Source organism: Anopheles funestus, chromosome 3RL (assembly GCF_943734845.2).
Source record: "Anopheles funestus chromosome 3RL, idAnoFuneDA-416_04, whole genome shotgun sequence".
In the NCBI taxonomy this organism is placed as follows: Eukaryota; Metazoa; Arthropoda; class Insecta; order Diptera; family Culicidae; genus Anopheles; species Anopheles funestus.
The window spans coordinates 14,528,824-14,548,611 of record NC_064599.1 but is presented as its reverse complement, the minus strand read 5'-3'; the positions used below and the strand labels follow the sequence as shown (position 1 = coordinate 14,548,611).

The 19,788-nt window shown below is 44.5% G+C and overlaps 3 protein-coding genes across 3 annotated transcripts; 2 read left to right on the top strand and 1 right to left on the bottom strand.

Annotated features, from left to right (window-relative positions):
* Positions 1–282: 282 nt before the first annotated feature.
* Positions 283–1,143, top strand: LOC125767161 (protein FAM136A). Its single transcript, XM_049433469.1, has 3 exons — positions 283–479; positions 560–751; positions 827–1,143. The coding sequence occupies exons 1-3, from the start codon at positions 393–395 to the stop codon at positions 974–976; spliced, it is 429 nt and encodes a 142-aa protein (XP_049289426.1). The 5' UTR covers positions 283–392; the 3' UTR covers positions 977–1,143.
* Positions 1,144–1,433: 290 nt separating this feature from the next.
* LOC125767151 (retinol dehydrogenase 13-like) lies at positions 1,434–2,942 on the top strand. The gene is made up of 3 exons (XM_049433452.1): positions 1,434–1,622; positions 1,697–1,960; positions 2,040–2,942. The coding sequence occupies exons 1-3, from the start codon at positions 1,546–1,548 to the stop codon at positions 2,689–2,691; spliced, it is 993 nt and encodes a 330-aa protein (XP_049289409.1). The 5' UTR covers positions 1,434–1,545; the 3' UTR covers positions 2,692–2,942.
* A 318-nt stretch (positions 2,943–3,260) lies between these two features.
* LOC125767147 (dnaJ homolog subfamily A member 1-like) lies at positions 3,261–5,780 on the bottom strand. Its single transcript, XM_049433448.1, has one exon. It carries the CDS (start codon positions 5,573–5,575, stop codon positions 4,373–4,375), a length of 1,203 nt encoding a protein of 400 aa, XP_049289405.1. The 5' UTR covers positions 5,576–5,780; the 3' UTR covers positions 3,261–4,372.
* Between the last annotated feature and the right edge of the window lie 14,008 nt (positions 5,781–19,788).

Here is a 19,788-nt window from a genome sequence, read left to right as displayed (position 1 = left end):
CAGGATTATGATGAGAACGCTCTGATTCGGATAACAATGGAAATAAAGGAAACGCTGCGTGTGACGTCAGAGGCGAAAATTGCTAGCCCACGTGGTGATTCAGAATGACAACCGGCAAAAAAAATTGTTCGGAAGCATCTTAACCAAATAATAAAGGGTTTATTCTTTTTAAAATGTTAAATTATGTTTTTCGTTCCCTATTCTTAAGGTTTTTCATAGATTTCGTTGATAAAAAATTCATCACAGGCTCGCGTGGTTATGTTTTCGCCTGTTTACATCGTGACGCAACATAAACGTCAAACGATAGGCGAGCAAAGAATTTACAACTGCTGCTGCGTAAAGTTTGTTGATAATTCGAAGCAGTACGGCATTTTAGCAAATAATCTAGCAAGATGATCGAACAACAGAAGCAGCGAATTGAGATGGAGATCACCAAACAGCTGGATGATCTTGATCGCAATGTCTTACGCAAAATGCAAGTAAATGTCTCGTTGGTTGCATGGAAAGGTTTCCTTACATTTGCCGAATAGATTTAACAGTGTTTTTTTCTCTCTCCAAGGCTGATATGCACCATTGTGCTAAAACATGTTGCATGGATACGTTGTCCTCAATGGATGCGGTGCAGCAGTGTGTCGAACGTTGCTCTACTCCTGCCCAACAAGCCCAGCAACATGTGGAAAAAGAGATTAACTCGTTCAACAGTCGCCTGCAGCGATGTGTAATGGATTGCAATGATACAATCAAAGACAAGGTACGGACTCCAATCAAGAGCACAATTAACTGAAGATCGTTTTGAAATTGGTGATTTCATATGCATTCTTTTCAGATGGGAGCGAATCCATCGGAAAGCGATATAGCTAAATACACAGCAGAGTTCGAGCGGTGTGCTATCAAATGCGTTGACAAACATGTAGCAATCTTACCAAATATGTTCGCCACCATGCGGAAAGTTCTGCAAAGCAGATCATCATCGTAAGCAGTGCTAATGAGTAGAGGATTATAACTATACCACCTGCATATGACTACGATTGTGCATTTAGATGGTACAGCAGATCAGGTGTAGCTAAAATGATACTAGCATTTGTACAGATTTAGTAAGAACTCAACAGTGTATTAATGGTAAATACATAGTGTTCAAACTGCGCTAGGATTGTTTATTTTATCGCTGTTTCATGATCATTCGCCAAGGCTAACAAAAATGCGTATCAGTCGATGTAGGAGTCGATGAAAGGGTAGTTTCAACGATTTATATGTGCTTTCATATTTTTACATTCGTTTGTTCGATTAACTTTTTTGTTTGTGTATCTTTCAGCTAACGAATATTTTCAAAATATCACCCGCGTGCTTTTTGACACATTCGTTTAGAATTGAACGAACAACCGTGGCTGGCAACACTGCCAACCAGCGAATGAACGAGATGTAAACAAAAATTATCGATTTTCAACCAACCATCGCCGACCATTTCCAGCATTTACGTGCGCTAAAATATGAATTAAAAATTGAACGAATATTTCTCGCAAGCGAGTTACAGCAAAAGCAAGAAAAATGTCGATATTTCGCAACAAATTAATTTTAGGTAGCAGTGCAATCGGCACTCTCTTGGGTGGCATCGTTTTGTTGAAGTAAGTATGACGATGGATAACTCCAACTGAAACTTGTCGCTATAATAAAATGCAACTTCCTAATTTCATCTTAGAGATCGTATGCAGGGTGCAGTATTCGATAAAAATGTACGAGCTGATGGGAAGGTAGTCATCATTACCGGAGCAAATACCGGTATCGGTAAGGAAACGGCCCATTATTTAGCTCGCCGTGGTGCCCATGTGTACATGGCGTGTCGGGATATGCAGAAATGTGAACAAGCACGGGAGGAAATTGTGCTGGATACGCGGAATCCACTCGTTTACTGTCGCGAGTGTGACCTGGCATCGATGCAATCGATCCGGCAGTTTGTGAAGCAGTAAGCTTGAATTTTAATGTGAAACGAAGCATGGTTATGTAACGGTATCTAATTAAATCGAAATTTCCTTCTATTGCAGATTCAAAGCAGAACAGCAACGCCTAGACATTCTCATCAACAATGCGGGAGTGATGCGTTGCCCACGCACGCTTACTAAAGAAGGCATTGAGTTGCAGCTTGGCGTTAATCATATGGGACATTTTTTGCTTACTAACTTGCTGCTGGATACGCTAAAGTTGAGTGCACCCAGTCGTATCGTGGTCGTATCTAGCCTGGCCCACACACGCGGTCAAATAACATTGGACGATTTGAACAGCACCAAGTCGTACGATGAAGCGAAGGCTTACGAGCAAAGCAAACTAGCGAACGTGCTGTTCATGCGCGAGCTGGCCCATCGTCTCGAAGGTACGGGTGTGACGGTGAACGCACTCCATCCGGGCATCGTCGATACGGAGCTGATGCGTCATATGGGCATTTTTAACAGTTGGTTTTCGGGACTGTTTGTACGACCGTTTGTGTGGCCCTTCTTGAAATCGCCGTTATACGGCGCACAGACAACATTATTTGCGGCTCTCGATCCGGATCTGGAAAAGGTTAGCGGACAGTACTTTAGCGACTGTGCACCAAAGGAAGTGGCCGAACAGGCAAAAGACGATCGTGTAGCGAAATGGTTGTGGGCCGTAAGTGAGAAGTGGACCGGCACACTGACGGGAACGGCTGCCGTTTCCTGACAGCGGATCCTTCGTATGAATAACAATAAGGATATTGTTATTTTTACGACAGACCAGCAAGCATCAACAGCTTCGCAAGCTAACCGATCAACCGAAGCGGTATCGGGATAGATCATACGGATAATCGTGGAATCGGATTTATGTAAGCTATATAGTGTAATCTAGTCGTCACTGTTCTGTTGGTACGGTTGCTGCTTCTGTCTTTAATTTACAATAAACAAAAATACACATAAAGTAGTATGCACAATTTAGCCAATATGGAGTGTTTAATCGATAGCATTCACATGTTTTGTGTTGCAAAACATCAAAATACATAATGAAAGTGAGGTTAACTTCCTGACTAAAATGGGCTGCACTTGGTTTGCTTCACATTCCGAAACCAGCATAATGGATGATAAACAAAAAGAGGAGAAAAAAAACCATTCATGACGACAGCAGGTGCAGTGATGCAATGTTATATCACCACAGGGCGAAAAAATGGCTTACCCGTAGCGCTGCGATAGCCCTGTTCCGTCATGCGAGCCAAACCAAACGATGACTAAGCAGTACGCAGAGACGTGTATGTGGGGTTTGTTTTTTTGCTACATGAAATTTTATTTCGTTCCGTTCATATGAAACACGTACAGGGGAATATTCGAATATGTACTATTTTACATACGCGCTCACTATCAGCTGCAAGGTAGAAACGAAAATACACTATTGTGAAACGTAAGTTTAGCCCGGGGTTAAAAAAACCACTTGAGGAAGGGGACAGCCTGTAGCAGGGATGAAGGAAGGTCAAGGTCGGATGGAGTATAAATAATCTCCGGGAATAGTAGTACCACTTTCGTTCCGTATCTTGCCCTACGCATCACATTACCGTTATACCATTTACCATTCGAATATTGTTACATGTCTTCTGTGTTCACATCATAGCCTGCCGAGAGTCGAGGAATGGGGTGTACTGAAAGGTGCAGTCAGTGGAGTAAAGCGAATATAAATGTGTCTATACTTGCGGATAAAAGTTAGTACACGGTACGGTGCATCTTGCTGATACAAAACGGGGCAATGTAGTCTTCCGCACGCGTTTCTTCTAAATATCCTCACGATTTGGCTTAAAGCGAAGCAATTCCCACCTTGACCATCCTTCTTCCCATTCATCTATCGTTGCCGCCATCCTTTCTCTAAATATCACCACTAGCGTTCTCCTCCTTCCGATCAATCCTTCCGCGCCTGGTTTGGTTCTCATTTGTTTGCAGTAAGTTCGCAGTTGGGTTTTTGTTTGGTTGAGTTATGTGTTACCTTTAATCCGGATAGATGTGCTAATAATTTATTGTAATGAATTCCGCGCAAGGAATACGAACACGAACGTGCCGTACACTTTTGCGTAGTTCCGTTGGTTTGGATGTGTGTTGTGACCTTTCTTGTCTCGGTACGTGTTATACAGCTACTGGACAGTAACTGACAATTTGTTCACCTTACTCCCATTATTTCAATTACGCGCTGTCCTGGTCGCCCGCACTCTTCCTTCGATTCGCTTCCGGATGCATCAGGATACACCGCTGGCAGCGTGCTTTGAAAACACACCGCGGGCGTTCGTACGCAGTACGGAAGCGCTGTATATGATGCAACACACCGCCACACTAACAACACCTAGAGCCACGACACGACGTTAAGGGAAGGGAAGTTCGAGGAGAGAAATTTAGCTCGTGGCACACTGCTGAATTCGTACGCCGGGGGTGCCACCGTCGTCCTCGTCCTCTTCATAAGCGTTCTTGTACTGGTTGCGAGACTCCTGTTCTGGATCCAGCTCAACCAGCTCGACCATTTCCACGTCCTGCGGGATCTCCTCGGCGGGTTTCGGGGGTAGGCATTTTTCCAGCAGCTTGGCTGCGTCGCCTGGCAGCGAGTCCGGAAACACGACACGGAACTGGATAATGAGCCGTCCCTTCTCGAACGGATTCTTCCACTGGGGCATACCCTCGTCCATGATGCACTTGTAGGCCGAATGCTTGATGACCTCCCCGGGCATTGAGGTGATGACGAGACTTCGCTTGTCCAGCGTAGTGATCACCTTCTGGAAGCCACACAACGCCTCCGCCAGTTCCAACCGCATCTCCATCAGCAAATCCTTGCCCGAACGCTTGTAGATCGGATGGTTCTTTTCTGCCAGCGTTATCACAATGTCGCCCGGCTGCAGACCAGGCTCCTGGTCACCCTCACCGCTGAATACGATCTTCTGTCCGTTGCGCATACCCTTCTCGATGTGCACGTCCAAGATTTTCTTGTCGCGCACCTTCTTCTGGCCGTCGCACTTTTTGCATTTATGTTTCTCGTCAAACACCTCGCCCTGTCCTTGGCAGGCACGGCACGGTGCTTTGTTATGCTGCATGAACCCGGGCATGATGTGGTGCACCTTGGTCACTATGCCAGTTCCCTGGCACGGCGCACACTTGTGCACGCTGCCCTTCTTACCGCCGATGCCATCGCACCCATCACAGATAACGCTCTTTTGCAGGGACAACTTCCGGGTGGCGCCGCTGTACAGCTCCTCGAGCGTCACGACCAACCGATGCACCAGGTCTTGTCCACGTTGCTCTCTTCGACTGCCCATACCACCGTTGATGAGCACGTCGAAAATGTCCATCGGGCTGTGGAAACCGCCCGCACCACCAGCACCACCCTGCTTGATGGCTGCCTCGCCACCCTCGTCATAGATGGCTTTCTTTTCCGGGTCCGAGAGCACCTCGTACGCCATCGAAATTTGCTTGAAGCGCTCACCCTCGTTCGGGTTTTTGTCCGGATGGTACTTCATCGCCAGCTTTCTGTACGCCTTTTTCAGATCCTCCGGGGAGCAACCAGGCTTCACGCCGAGCACATCGTAAAATCCCGTTTCCTTCACCATTGTTGAGTCACACTGTACTTGTGCTTCCTGTTCTGTTCGATGGCGACGTGCGTTTTTCGCTTTTCTCACTTCCGAGCGATTTTCACAATCGACTTGGTTGAAAACGAGGAACAAATTTCGCTAAAATGGCGGCGCACAAGAGTGATTTTTAGCACTGTGGTCGGAACAGGTCGGAACCGTCCAGAACAATTTGACAATGGATCTCTAGAAAATACGGCTAGAATTGTGACAGTTGATTTGCAGCGAGGCGAACACACTGTTTATAACTGAAGGTTCAGCGCTCGTAATGTTTTTTTGAAATGTCAGAAACTTTGTCCACACGTGTCCGATGGTGAGTGTTTATCTCTTTCTATCAATTTTCCTCTCTCGCTTCTTTTGTGTACCGTATGACTATGAACTAATTGTTGTAACTACAACGGCCAAAATAAACTACGGCATTACAATTTAAAATGAGCATGAAATAAAATTATTTTCCGTAAATAATGTAACTCTAATCGATTTAGATATTTTATTCGTTTAGGTAAACCATAACGTAGGCCGGTGGAGTATGTGGTAAACGGCGCCGGTTCCACGCGGCCTGAAAGGGTATCAAATCCCATCCAAACCTTCGCCCTCTTAGCATGTACTAACTATCCGGCTACGTGGTAAAAAATAAGACTAATCTAGCCAAAAATGGCAGACGTGAACTTAAAGGTCCTTAAGCCACAAAGAAGAATAAACCGTATAAACGATACAAAATACGATGAAAAATCATTTTTGGCGCTTTTTCGATTATCTAGTTTGTTATGAGAAAATCGATTTTAAAACCGACAATTTTTATTGAAATATATTAAGATAAATAAGTGTTCTAGTGCAATCTTAACAAACTGCCCACGTTGTGGTATGTTGAAGTATACCTCCTTGCTTATTCCCTGTTCTCGAATCGCTATTCGCCCCCTTACCACAAACCAGCATTCAGTACAGAACCGGTTTGCGCCTCACCAGCATGGCTTCTGTTTGTGTAGCCATGTGTGTGTGTGTGTATGCGGAGACGAGCGCGAGAAGAAGAATGCGACCTTACCAAGTTCGCGGATGCGACCGTTGAAAAGGTCACCAAGGACGTTCGAAATTCTGGTTTTCTGGCCTAGGCGATTTCAATCGGTCGTTAGATGGGAAACCGGATGATCCGGGTGGGGCAAACATTAGAAGAATATATATTTTTTTGGAATACACTATTAATAAGGAGACAACAGCCCATCGAAAAAAGGCCAGGGGTAGAGGAATATTTCTGATCCCTCCATGCCCCATCCGTAGACAGTTGAAGAGATCGGTAGAATTCGCTGTAGACGATGCCTTCTAATCAGCTATTGATCGACGGTGCTAACCGAGCTGAACTCGGACTGCGGACTGCCTGTAGAACAGGCTACGGAACGATTTTGCACGCTGCGGTTATCAATTTATTGTACTTCATTAGGCACCACATTTGTCATCGCATGTGCGCGTGTATATGGATTAGTCTCATCAATTGGTTTCATCGAAGCTGCCCTGGGTAGACAATATGTTTCCAGACCGCATTGGCAATCCGTTGTACCTTTTTAATTAGTTTAGCATGGCATTAAATACTCCACAAGTTGCGATGAGTAGTATGATGCTCGTGAAGTTAAATCGATGGCACCCTGCTCGTGGTATGGCTTCTCTCGCGATCATAAACAACACGATCCGATCGAATCAAAACGGATCGTCGCCAGCCTAGAAGACGATGATGATGAGCTTTTGGTCGGTGTGCACGGAATCGTACGCACAAACAAAAGCCTGACATTCACGTATCGAAGACCCGCGGCCGGGAAGGAAGAGAATGGTGCGAATGCGGGTGACAGACACAAAAATTTCGATCCGGGTTATGGCGCCAGACCTGATTCGGGTTTTGGCGACAGTCGCTAAAAAATGGAGACAAAAAAAACACACACACACACAACCACCCCACGATGCGATGCTCATGTCTAAGAGATGGAGAGGACACCGGGCGGGACCCGGACTGGAGCAAAACTGTTCTTCGCCACCAGGAGGATGCTGCCCGGTTTAATTGGAGATTCTACAGCGAGAGCTAGAAGCTGCGCAACACATGTGGTTAAGATTGACATTTTCAGCACAAATTAGTGTGATCGTGATGGAGCCTCTTCGATCGTACCAATAACCTATGCGACATGCGAATTGTGGCTCTAAAAATGTTGGTAGCATTTTTGGGTGAATATTATTTTCGATTGGCACGACCTTTTTGGGGGGGAAGGAATTTCTCACCTCGTCAGATCGGGATGCTGAACCGTGTAAGGGTCGGTGAGTGGTTGGGGGTCTATTATCACAAAACGGCTGAACGATCAGTTCGAAGATAGATTTCGAATGTTTATAGCCATGGTTAAGAACAAAACAGAAGCTAAAGGGAGCTGGATGCTAAACAGCTGGCGCCATTTTGCTCTCCTCCCCCCCTTCCGTTGGTGGGAGGGAAGATGGTCTGGGAATTTTTGCAATGTTCCCATAAAAAGCAAACAGCGATCGGAAAGCGCTGTGTTTATGACACGCTTAAGCTTACGTTAAGGTGCAATTAAAAGGAACACTGTGTGTTGAAATGGGAGTGAAAATTGTATACTAAAACACGTCTTGGCTATAATATAGCACACTAAACAGTTTTAAGAGAGAGAGAGAGAGAGAGAGAGAGAGAGAGAAAAAAGGCAAACATTCCTCCTAGTGTTCTTCACTTGCCCGCCGCTTTCTTGGCAATTTTTCGAAGCTTGACAGGGCAAAACAACCTAGGCTATATATTAGTGAACGGCCTTGATCGTTGGAATTTCTTTAGCTCTTCCACTCACGATGGCAAATCTTCGCTTCCACCCGTATCCACCGTTCCTCTTCGCGCGATTCGTGTTCGAACAATGAACCGGCACCAAAATGCTAAAAGTCGCATTTTAGATGTTAGGCTGCCATTTCCCCCCCGGGGGCCTTAGCAAGAGCCGAAACTATCGTGCAGCATCTGCACGATCATCTCTCGCGATTAAGGGGGTGGCTTTCCCTCGCAATGTGCCGATACGGTTTCGTCGCTTGTCTAGTGTCCACAGGACAGTAGAAAGAAGAAGCAACACACACACACACAAAGAATCGGACAACCGCACGTTAATAAAACAGAATGCCGGGCAGCCCCGAAAAAGTCCATGTGCCGTTTGGTTTTCGCCAATCGTGGAGATGTGTTTTTTTTTTTTTGGAGAGTTTTTGATGGAAAGAATTTCAAACTGGGGAGCTGGATGGGTAGACCCGCGTGTTGAATTAGTGATTACCATAAAAATTTTCTTGTTATTCAAATGAGCAGACTTGCATACACACATGCATATGTGTGGAGCCGTAATGGCAACACTGCGGATGATGATAAGCTGAACAGCGTCAGTATGGAGCCAGCGCTCAGTGGCCAGGACGGGATGTCAACATTTTTGGAATTCCTTCCTTCGCTGCCCGGCAACGTTCGAGAAAGGTTGGATGAATTATTCGGATTATACAATACTGCTTCGATAATGAACGATCGTCACAGGTGCGTTTTGTACGATCAGTACGATCTGTTGAATGTACTAAAACGCGCTAGTATATTGTAGGCTATCAGTTGCTGCACGATCCGGATGTTACTAGCAGCTGGAGCTGTAGCATTACGTATCTCTGTGTGAGTGTGTGTGTGTGTGTGTGGGTAGTGGCACGGTAAAATGTACGGGGAGCTTACATGTACCTACCACACTCAACGAGCAGCATTTAAAGTTCTAAGAAGCGCTAGACGTGTTGCCAGACACACCGATGTTTGATTGATTGTTGCATTCGCTGGAACGTGCTTAGCCTACGGTGTGGGAAATTTAGTAGCAGTGTTTGTAACTGTGGAGGTAGAGTACACACACGGTCTACGGTTGACCTATCTCAATTTGCGTAATATACTCCCACCTCCACCTAAAAATCTTTCCAGCTGTACTTAGATTTTAATTAACCACTAGCCGCCAATTTGCCGTGTAAAATGGAACTGGAACTGGTGATGATTCGAGATTTAGCTGTAGTCACCTGTAGGAAACTTCACGATTCCAGAGATGTCTCATGAGCTGCCTTACACGGATAATAATTTTCACGATGAGAAACCAGTCGGGAATATGAATGCTTTTTTTGAATAAAAAAAACATGATGTATTGAGCTTATGAGCAAATTGATCTTAATTGTAGGTTGACTTTCAGTAGTTGATTCTCAGGAGTAACATAAAAAGTTTCTACACCGACTCGTCAAACTCACGTTGCATTGAGCTCGTGCCAAAACCCTCTCCTATGGTGATTACTATTACCACTGAAAGATCACATCGTCCAGCGAGCGAATGGACTGGTTGAATTAGCCGATTTCCTAAAAGCATTACCACCTGACTTGCTAATGTAACGGAAGCAGTAAAACTTTACCATCAGGTAGCATCAATTTTTAGTGAGCAGGAGATATGTTAAAAATTCATTTTATTTAATGTGCTTCCATAACAAAACAACATTAGGCTACAGTTCCGGCACGGGGTCGAGCAGAACACAAGCACATTAGGAGTTGTTCTCCTTCTAGCGGCGGGTTCGATCGGTGAACACGATTAGCCACGATGAGATCGTCATTTTCTGCTGATTGCTGTCAAGTAAAGGGTTTACCTTGGGCAACTAAATCCGTGATGATTGAAGAGCGGTGTTACACGGATCCAGAATATCCGCTTCATTATAGATACTCACATGCTTATCAATGCACCTCGCAGATATATCTATATGTGATATCTATAAGTTTCCAAGAGAAGGTTACTGATATGTACAAGTCTTGTGATTTTTAAGTCCACAATAAAATAAATTAAAACATTTCCTATACATTCGACGTGAGGAACAAGTGAAGATCATTTTTCAAGCACGATCAAACCCTTAAGCCACATTTATTAAATGGCTTAATGTGATTTTAACCGTGGATTAAAGACAAACAATCATCCTGAAAGCTTCACATTAGTGGTAGCTAAACACTAAATTGTATCACAAATGGACCATTTGAAGTTAATGCTTTTTTTGTTGAGAAAAGTTATTTAATGAATGGGTTCCGTTTACTTCGTGTCAGATGAGATGGGATGGGTGTTTTTCGTTCGTAGAATTTTGTTATGATGGTACACTATCGAGCTTTAAATCTCGTAACTTATAGGTTTTATTTTGCGCCGTGTTCAAATTTAGGAAGGCGTGTTCCTTACAGGTAAGATGACGGATTCAAGCGTATCAGGAAGCGGTAGTTGGGGTGACCCTGCGAATACGGAAGTATTTACCAGAGCTGAACCGTGCATAGTAGAATTTTGTCTAATGGTTGTTGAAGAATGGAGAAAAATTGAGATTCGACGTGAGATATATAATCGTAATAAGTAATGGTTTCTTTTTTATTACAGTTCACACTGCAAAAGAAGTTGAATGAAGTTATTTGAAGGAACTCTTTATTAGATAAATATCAGCCCACTGATCTGGAGTTATCGTTCATTAGCATTAAGATTTAAAGCGAGCGTAGGGAAGCATCAATAATGTTGCTCACATTCGAAGATGGCGTCGTTGTTTGAAGAAGACAAGGTTGACCAACTAGATCAAGGTTTTGTATATTGACAACTGAAATGTTGATGGGGTATACATCCACTTTATCAGGTTCTCTTCCGTACAAGAGCTAAACGTGTGGCCTGTTGTGCTTTTGTCTTCTATCGTGCCTAGCTCAGCTCAGCAAACAGCTGTTTGTTAAAGGCAGAGCACCATAACCATATCGATGTCTTTTGAATATGTAGCCAAGCTTCCCCGCAAGGCCATTCCACACCATAGGCGAGATGCTTCGAAGAACAATCTATCGTTACTGTTTTTTGGGTGGAAATTTCCATCCGAAAAGAAACCTTATGTTGTGAGTTATGTTTTTTTGTTGTTGCGTCTTACCACTCCTGAGCATTTGTTTACAACTTTTACCGTTGAGGTTTAGCACGCTTGGAACGGAATCCCCGGAAGTTGTTGTCCTCCATGGTACCTCCATGGTTTCGGGCGTTCTTCCCCCAATCGGCAAAAGAAGGTGTGTAGTGATGGATGAAGATGTTCTTGAACTTCACAGTGACCGCATATATCATGGCTATCGTCTCCCAAAAACGGGGGGGAGTCTTTAATCGTGTCTTAAAGCGCAAACGAGCACACTTAAAGGTAGACAACTATACGCAATAGTGGCCGCATTACAATCGCCACTACGTTTAAGCGTAGTGCGATCGAAGATCACTTCACGCTTCTCGAACGTCCATCTGCACCAAAACAATCCGCCACACTGACGCCGGCGTGCCGGCATGCTTATCGATTGTCGCCATTGGCGTCTTCCTGCCCTCCAGGCGTGGATGTGGATCCGTTGCACGAGCTACTATAAAAATCCTAAACGAATTTATTAGCCAGATTAAGGAAGGAGAAGAACGGGCGAAAATATCTCCTTTCAGTCAACTATTAAAAACTATTCGAAATTTGCATAAATATTTGTACAAGCTCGTTTGCCCAGACGTCGTCGTCTTCGTTGTCGCCGACATCGATTGGACTGTCCTGAATCGTCTTGCACACGCTTCTTACACCGAATGGACCAGCTGCGATCTCTCTTTCGATGCGGGATGTTGTTGTTTTTTTTCCTTTCTTCATTTCGGCTTAGACGATAGCAAATCTTCCGCCCGGATTCTGGCGCACTGAACTGGACGCGTCTGTCGATCTGGTAGTGTGCGATTGATGGCGGATCAGTACCGGATCGGTTGTGACGTAGGCATGCAGACCGACCGGCACCAGGTTGGCATTCTCCTGCCTGTTTTGTGTACGAAAAGGCACGCGCTATCATTTTAACGCCTCGTCCCTTCCAGCTCCATCAGCTGGCCGGCGTTTTCCCAACGAACTGCTTTCCTTACATCGTCTGCAAGCCCCTGATTTGGGGGGGAAAGATTTGTTGTGTTGTTGTTTTTTTTTTACTTCTGTACAATCATCCATATGGCCTCGTTAGGTTGCGGGTGTGCCCGAAGACACCTTTGAAGGCCGCGTCTTTGAAGAGCGTCGATTTAGCGTAAATCAATCCGGCGTCGGGACGTCGTTTGGTGTGTTGCCGGCAATGCGACCAAAAAGCCCGGAGCTTTGCTCAGACACGACCTGGTTAACGGTTGATGTGTCCGCACGGTATTGCTTCTGATTGCTTTTCACCGTATGTTGATATGATATCATCTTAAACCAGGAATAAAACGTTTTGGTGGCGAAGAGGATCATAAAATTGGAATAAAGTTACTTCAAGCAGCACAACAACAAAAAAAAGCTTTTAACCATAGTCGGTAGAGCCGATCGCACGATCAAAGTAAGATTGGAACAGATTTCGTGGCGGTCCTTTTTTTTGAAGTTGTGAAGCTACCATTTTCTGACCAGTGGGCGATACGCTCGAAGGTGCGATCTTTTGCTACCGGGTGTTCCCGATCGATTGTTCGGGATTAAGTTTATTGCAGCATGGCCCGATATAATGCATCGAACCATCCCTCTAGCTGATGGAAGTGTGGTTTATGTTGGACCGGATCTTATAACTCGCAGTGGGAAGCAAGGAACTTCCAAGGTATTTTGAGGTTTACGGGAAACGGTTTTTGGGGATGAGTGTAAGCAATAAGCTGAAACTATTGTGGAACATACACACACACACACGGATTTGAGTATCAATAAAAGTTCGTTTCGTTTCACGGTGCTCCAAAATGCGTGAATTGTTCGCAGGTCTTGGAGTGGTTCGGGATGTTTACATTCAAACATCGACGAATTTTCATCCCACGCGTGAATTGAGCTTTTATTGATATCAGGGACCATTCTGGACGTTTTACGTGGCAAGACATGAAGGAAATGTATATGAGTTGGTAGAACAATGAGAGTGATTTTGAGTCAACGAACTTTAAGAAATTATTATGAGAGAGTATCAGAGTATGAATTAATGCCCTTAAGATTGTTCAGCGTGTAGCAACAATGTAGGGAAAAATGAAGATGTTTTCGTTAAGTAGCAATACCATTAGGAACTTCCTGTGTTGCATTGTCCTTCTGCTTGTCCAACGTCTAATCATCGGAAGGTGACCATCGTCATCAGATTGATTGGTAATTTCCTCCCTAAACTCATTGCGGCCCTTCCCGGTCGAAGGTTGACCAATTATGTTCATTAATGGTGTAATCTCCCAATTCCTTCACTGATTGCGGTTCTCTACTATCCGGCAAACTATCAAGAACACAGGATGTCCATGGCATTTTTTGTTTCTTTTCTGTAAGCTGTTCTGTGTTTCGGAAGGGTTTCAAGTTAACCTTCAAGAAGACAACCCTATGGTGGACTGTGAAACGTAACAATAGCACTGCACATTAAGTATCTTCTAACGTAATCGGTCGATTTCGAGCACAGTTTTGCTCGACCCGCGCGGACCTTGGTGGGGTGGTTTGATCTCGAATAGTTCGGTTGTAAGAAACGAACGGGCAAATTACCCGATATCGTGTCGATGTCAGCATTTTCACTTGCTTATCTCGCTTCGTACATGACGCAGTGAGCTACGCAATGTACCTAAGCATGGAAGCTTAGCGAGAAATCAATTGTGTCGATTGTGTTTGCAGATCTACCAGCAGATAGCCAGCAGTGCATTGCAAGGGAACATCGGCTGTAACATTGCCATTTATGAGTTACCGCTTCCGGGTGGTAGAATCTTGCTCCGAACGGCATTTTGCTGGCTTGGTGCTTGGAACGCTTCGATCCAAGATACGGGCCAGCTGGAGATGATGAGGAATAATTCAAACATTAATTACCAACCCACCAGTGCTAGATGTTTGCCGATTGTTGCTCCGGGCAAACGCCTGTAAGCCGAGAACCAGGAAGACATTATTAGACATCGCCTAGGCAATCTTTGAAGCTTGATCGAAAAAAAACGCGGTGGTTGCAGGAAAGTGGAGTGGATGGAAATCTTCTGCTATGTGGAGGTGTGATGATGCAGTCATTGCCGTTTGGAAAAAGGTTGAGAAAATCCTAACATTGCCCAGTTACTGCGCCACTGCACTGACAAGCACATCTGTTATAATCCGCACGATGTCGTATTTGCTCAACAATGATGGATATTGATTATGTATCAGATAACACCATTTTTTCAAACAAACAATGAAAACCTTTCATTAGAAAACAATTTCAATACGACGCATTTCAGATGCTTAAAACACTCCAAAGTGAAGATGCGAAGTACCAGATTATGGTTGTGTTTTGCTTTTGCGAAAATTGCACACCACACCAAAAGATCAAGCGAAGGAAGAGACAAAATCGCCGAAAATAACAACAACAAAAATGGTTTGCCCTCGAGCAAAGAATGTGCTGGAACACTTGGATGCTTGGGAACACTGGCAAAGTTTGGCTGGGCCCATTAATTTGGGAGTCTATTTTTAGCCAGCCAGATCCTGCTTGCATTCTACCTTTCCAAACGACATTCCACCAAAAATGGAATGGCAACAGCAAAACGGCAACACGCAACGGATGTACCGCACGATTACACAAACAGGGAACAAGTTTCGGGGGAAGTGCAGTTTCAAAAAAAAAAAATGCGCAAAAAGCTTTATGCACGGGTAATGAAATTCTGCCCCTCGGTGCGTTTATTTATCACCCGTGGGTTGGAAACAGGTTTGTTTTTCGGTGCATGGGATGGAGCATAACCGTTCCCGATGGAATGTACCGAAGAAATGGAAGCTGGCAAACGTAAACAAGCACCGAAAGCAGGGGACACAACGCCACAGGAAATGGCGTCGTAGACGATCTATTTTTAGCACAACCATTTTACCTTTGCCTTAACGTTTGCCTCTTCCAGACGGAGAGCACAAACCGCGATCAGGGAAATCTTCCTGTTTGTTATTTTCTTTCTCAATGCCTTAGTGGCTCCTTTTATGGTGTTGTAGGGATTTCTGTATCCGTGAACTGATTTTCCCGCTCAAAAAAAAAATCAAAACGAAACGGACAAAGAAAAAGGAATAAAAGTATTAAAAGTTAGGTTCGTCGCTTGTGGACCGCACAAGTCTTTCTGTACGCACACTAACTGATCATCTCGTTGCAGGCCGATTGTTCGCGCGTTTTTTTTTGGGTTCTTCAATAATCTTAATATCTTTTATACAAGCGATCGTTGAAATTTTTTTAACCCGAGAACGAGTGGGTCAGTCTGTTCTTCTTTACGGTGTAATTCTGACTGTGCTACATAGACGATGCAATTTTCCGTCTGCTCGAGAACGAATTGCCAAACATAAAAACGATACGAACATCCGGGCGAATGAACCGGATGTACGAAATGAACTTTAGAGAGAGAAAAAAGCCATTTCAGCCGAATAATGAAATTCTTTTGAAGAAATAACCTTTGTGAAGGTGCTGAAATAATTAAAAGTTTCTCGATACTCGATCAGTCAGAGTTACGTGTGAAGACAAAACGGAAGCAGAAGATGAATTTATTTAGTTTTTTATTTATTTTTGTTCTTAACACCTCGACAATGATCAGATGTGGATGGAATTAATCGTTTCCTCGGGTGACAATCGTCTGTTGATTGGTGAAACGAAGTGGACATTTGATAGCTAGCAAACGGGGCATGATTTCAGGAAGCGACAAGTTTGCAAAGACTGATGAAAATATTGCACTTTTTTGCACGTAATGATTGTAGTAAATTAAAGACGGGGCGTGGGATTGCGTTGGATTTGGAGGATGCAAAATTGGAATCTTATATTCGTTGGGAAAAAAAAGATGACTATCAAACGGCACTGCCGGAAGAAGGCTATCAGTTACAAAACCGTTCTTGGACGGGTTTCTCATTGAAAAGAAAAAAAAAACAACACCCTGAACGAATTGCAACAATATTAAAAATGACGCTACAATAAAACACCTAATGCTGTTTTGTTTACAAACGTGTGTTGTATTTATTTGCGTGTAAACAAATGCAGAAAAGACGACGATCCGTAAGCACCATCAGCGAACGAGGTGAGACAACATGAAATAAATAAATAAACATGCGAACAAAACAAAAAAAAACGAACTCTTCACTATCCAGAGCACTCACCCCGGGATCCGGTACGACCTTGGTTGGCCGTTGGCTGGAAGCTTCTCGACGCCCGATGGTCGATTTAATTTATGATTTCCCCCCGCCCCGCCCAAATGTGCCACCACATCCGGATCCGTGGCCCCGGGTGTGTCGAAGCATCCAGAAGGGAACCGCGAACTGTTTGGCGCATTCCAATAGCGCCCTGGATTGCACACGGTGAACGGGAGCATAGCAGTCTGAAGAAAGCAGCTGCCACGCTAACGATCAGGCGGAGGTGTAAACAAAAAAAAATACAAAGCCAAAACAAAATCAGCCCTCACCCGTTCAGGTTCAATGACGACGTAAGAAAACCCCAAAATTCCCCGGTTTCGATCGGAAAAGAGGTTCAAATAGCAAAACAGAACAGTTTAAAAAAATATGCTTGAATTTGTAAACGGTGACGGTGTGCTCGTCCTCCCTCGTGGTTCCCGCACAGCACAACGCAGAAGAGTGTGAAGAATGTTTTTCGCTCAAGCCCGTGCGATATTTTCCCGCAACAGGAGGGAAGTATTAAGGTGTGAAAGAAAGCAAGCAAAACGAAAGAACGCACCGGTACGCTGAGGGTTGACAAAAACCAAATAAACATAACCGGTACAAGGACGCCAGGCGAAGCGTCCGGTATGCCGTCGTCTCGGTTGCGTCTCGTTGGCGCCAAGAAATTTATAACATTCCCCAAAATTAACGTTATTAATATAATACGCTCTACAACCCCTCTCGGGGAGGGTGGTTGGTGGTAACGAGACAGGAAGTCGCAAAAATTTTAGCTAGGCGTCGTCGCTCGTCGTCATCATCGCCGTCGGTTGCGGACCAGGCGCGATCATCCTTTTTCCTTTGGCAAGCAACGGGTATCGTTATCGTATGGCCGGCTCGGTCCGGTTTCGGGCGGTTTTCGAAAATTGAACTTTGTTTTCAAATCGTATTAGCGCACCGGGCGTATGTTGCGTATGTTCACGTGTGCGTATTTTGTTTTTTTTCCACGCCGTGTGGTAGATATTGAGGGTGAGGCTTATCAAAGCTATTTTGGTTTCGATTCTGAAGCGAAACCGGTTCATCATCGGGTGAAGAAGTGCTTTTGGGCAATAGTGGCAGAAATGTGCCGAAATCGAGAGGAAAAAACATACCTCCAAAGCTCTTCCTACGGTATGCGTGAGGGAAGCAAGTGCGCCAAGGCATTAGAATTATAGATGTGTGATCGCATTTCGGTTTCCCTTCCGATGCCATTTGTGAGATTGGTTGCCCGCTGCGAAGGTTCGTCGCTTTCAAAACGAAAGACTTCAACGGCGGCCGGTCGGTTGGCGTCGCCTTTGTTTACCGTGATCGTGAAAAACTGGATAAATGAGGTTGGGATTTTTTGGTGGAAGCATGGTCCTCACACCTCTCCCTCCACCCTTCCCCACCGTTGGCATTTCGTGCGCTATGTTTTGATGGTTTGCGGTTTTGTTTACGAAACAAATGGCCAAAGCAGAAGGGAAACGAAACATTTGATAACCTTTTCCATTTCGGCATCCCAACAAAAAGGAAATTGCGTCTTTTATTCGCTTATTATAATTTCGGTACTTTGTGAATGTCAGCTGACAAACAAAACAAAAAAAAACTGCGCAAAAATGTCGGATGTAAACAACAACCTGCATGTTGTTGTGGCGATAATGCATAGCCAAATCAACACCATGATCGGGATGTTATGTAAAATTGTTTTTTTTCCTTCTGTTTCGGGGGTAGTTTCTTTGCTTATGCGAATACAAATTTGGTTGAGGAATGCATCTTTTTGCCACACTAGATGAAGGTGACGAATTTGCTATTAATGACTAGCTTACTATTAATCACGTGACCCACGAGCGCGGGTTAGCGATGCGTTAGATAATGGAAAAGGGGGCTGAAATTTACATGCCATGTAGCATCAATCGGGTAGTAACGTTTTTCTAATTAGTTGCGTCGCTATTGCCAGTGGAGTGTAGTGGTAGTGGAGTGATGTTACGGGTTGAACCTTGCGCTTTTTCCACTTTTTTTTATGAAGCTCCGAAAATTGTTTTAAGTGACTAATAATTTAAAAAAGATTAAACATTTTTTTGCAACGGAAAAAAAATATTTAAACAATAATCAATCGTGTGTTATCTAAGAGGTAAGAGGTTCTTAACCTTCAGCTTCTGAAGGTAATTTTCCTCATTTAAAGCTCGATAAAAATCATCACTTCTTGGTATCTCTGGCAACGCTATCAGCACAGTCCCTCGATCAGTCCAGTAGCAACTGGGTGCGTGTTACCATTGAAGCTCGTGTTACACTAAGCCGGGGAAGAGCACGGGAATACACCACGAGGGGCATTGTGTGCAAATGAAGCATCATCTATCTGCCCAGGCCCCCCTCCCTCCCACTAGTGGCCAGTTATCGAGTCTGCGCCCTGTTTGCAATCGTACCGCGGGAAACATCGCGGCAACCGAGTGGGAAAAACACGGTCGTATGATGTAGCCGTGAAGCGACACGGCTATTCCCAACACGGCACACGGCCGTCTTGATGTGGGCGCTACACACTGGCCACCGTTTCTGTTTGCTTAGAAGCTGTTGCAGCAATGCAGCGCGGCAGCCAGCTTCATCCAATACCAACCCGATGTGTACATAGTTTCATTCGATTCAATTAGCGATCGAGCGGCGTTACGGCGAATCCGTTGGCAATCCGTTGGCCCAAATTCCCGGCCAGCAGGCGCCCGTGCTGTATGCCCTCGTGGGCGCTTGGAAGCATAAACTCTGGCGAGCATCAACACCAACCAACACTAATAAAACGAATGCCCAGTGATCTTAGGGTGGTGGACCACCGTTGATGAGCCCCAAGAGTCCGGAGTGCGAAATCTAACGCTGCCAGCTGCACTCGATAAACTATGGGCGCTCGATGGCCGTATATGAAAGTGCGCCAAAAAAAAAGAACAACAAAAGAGCGCTTGAATGAAAAAAAAAAACATTTTATGGTCGATTTTGTGTAACATTGTACCTTGGGCACTCGAAAGGTGTTTGTTTTACTTGAGATTATTGTTGAGGGGTTTTTGTTGTTGTTGTTGTTTTGCTTTGAAACGTTGTTAATCGTGCGATGCAGCTTGTCTT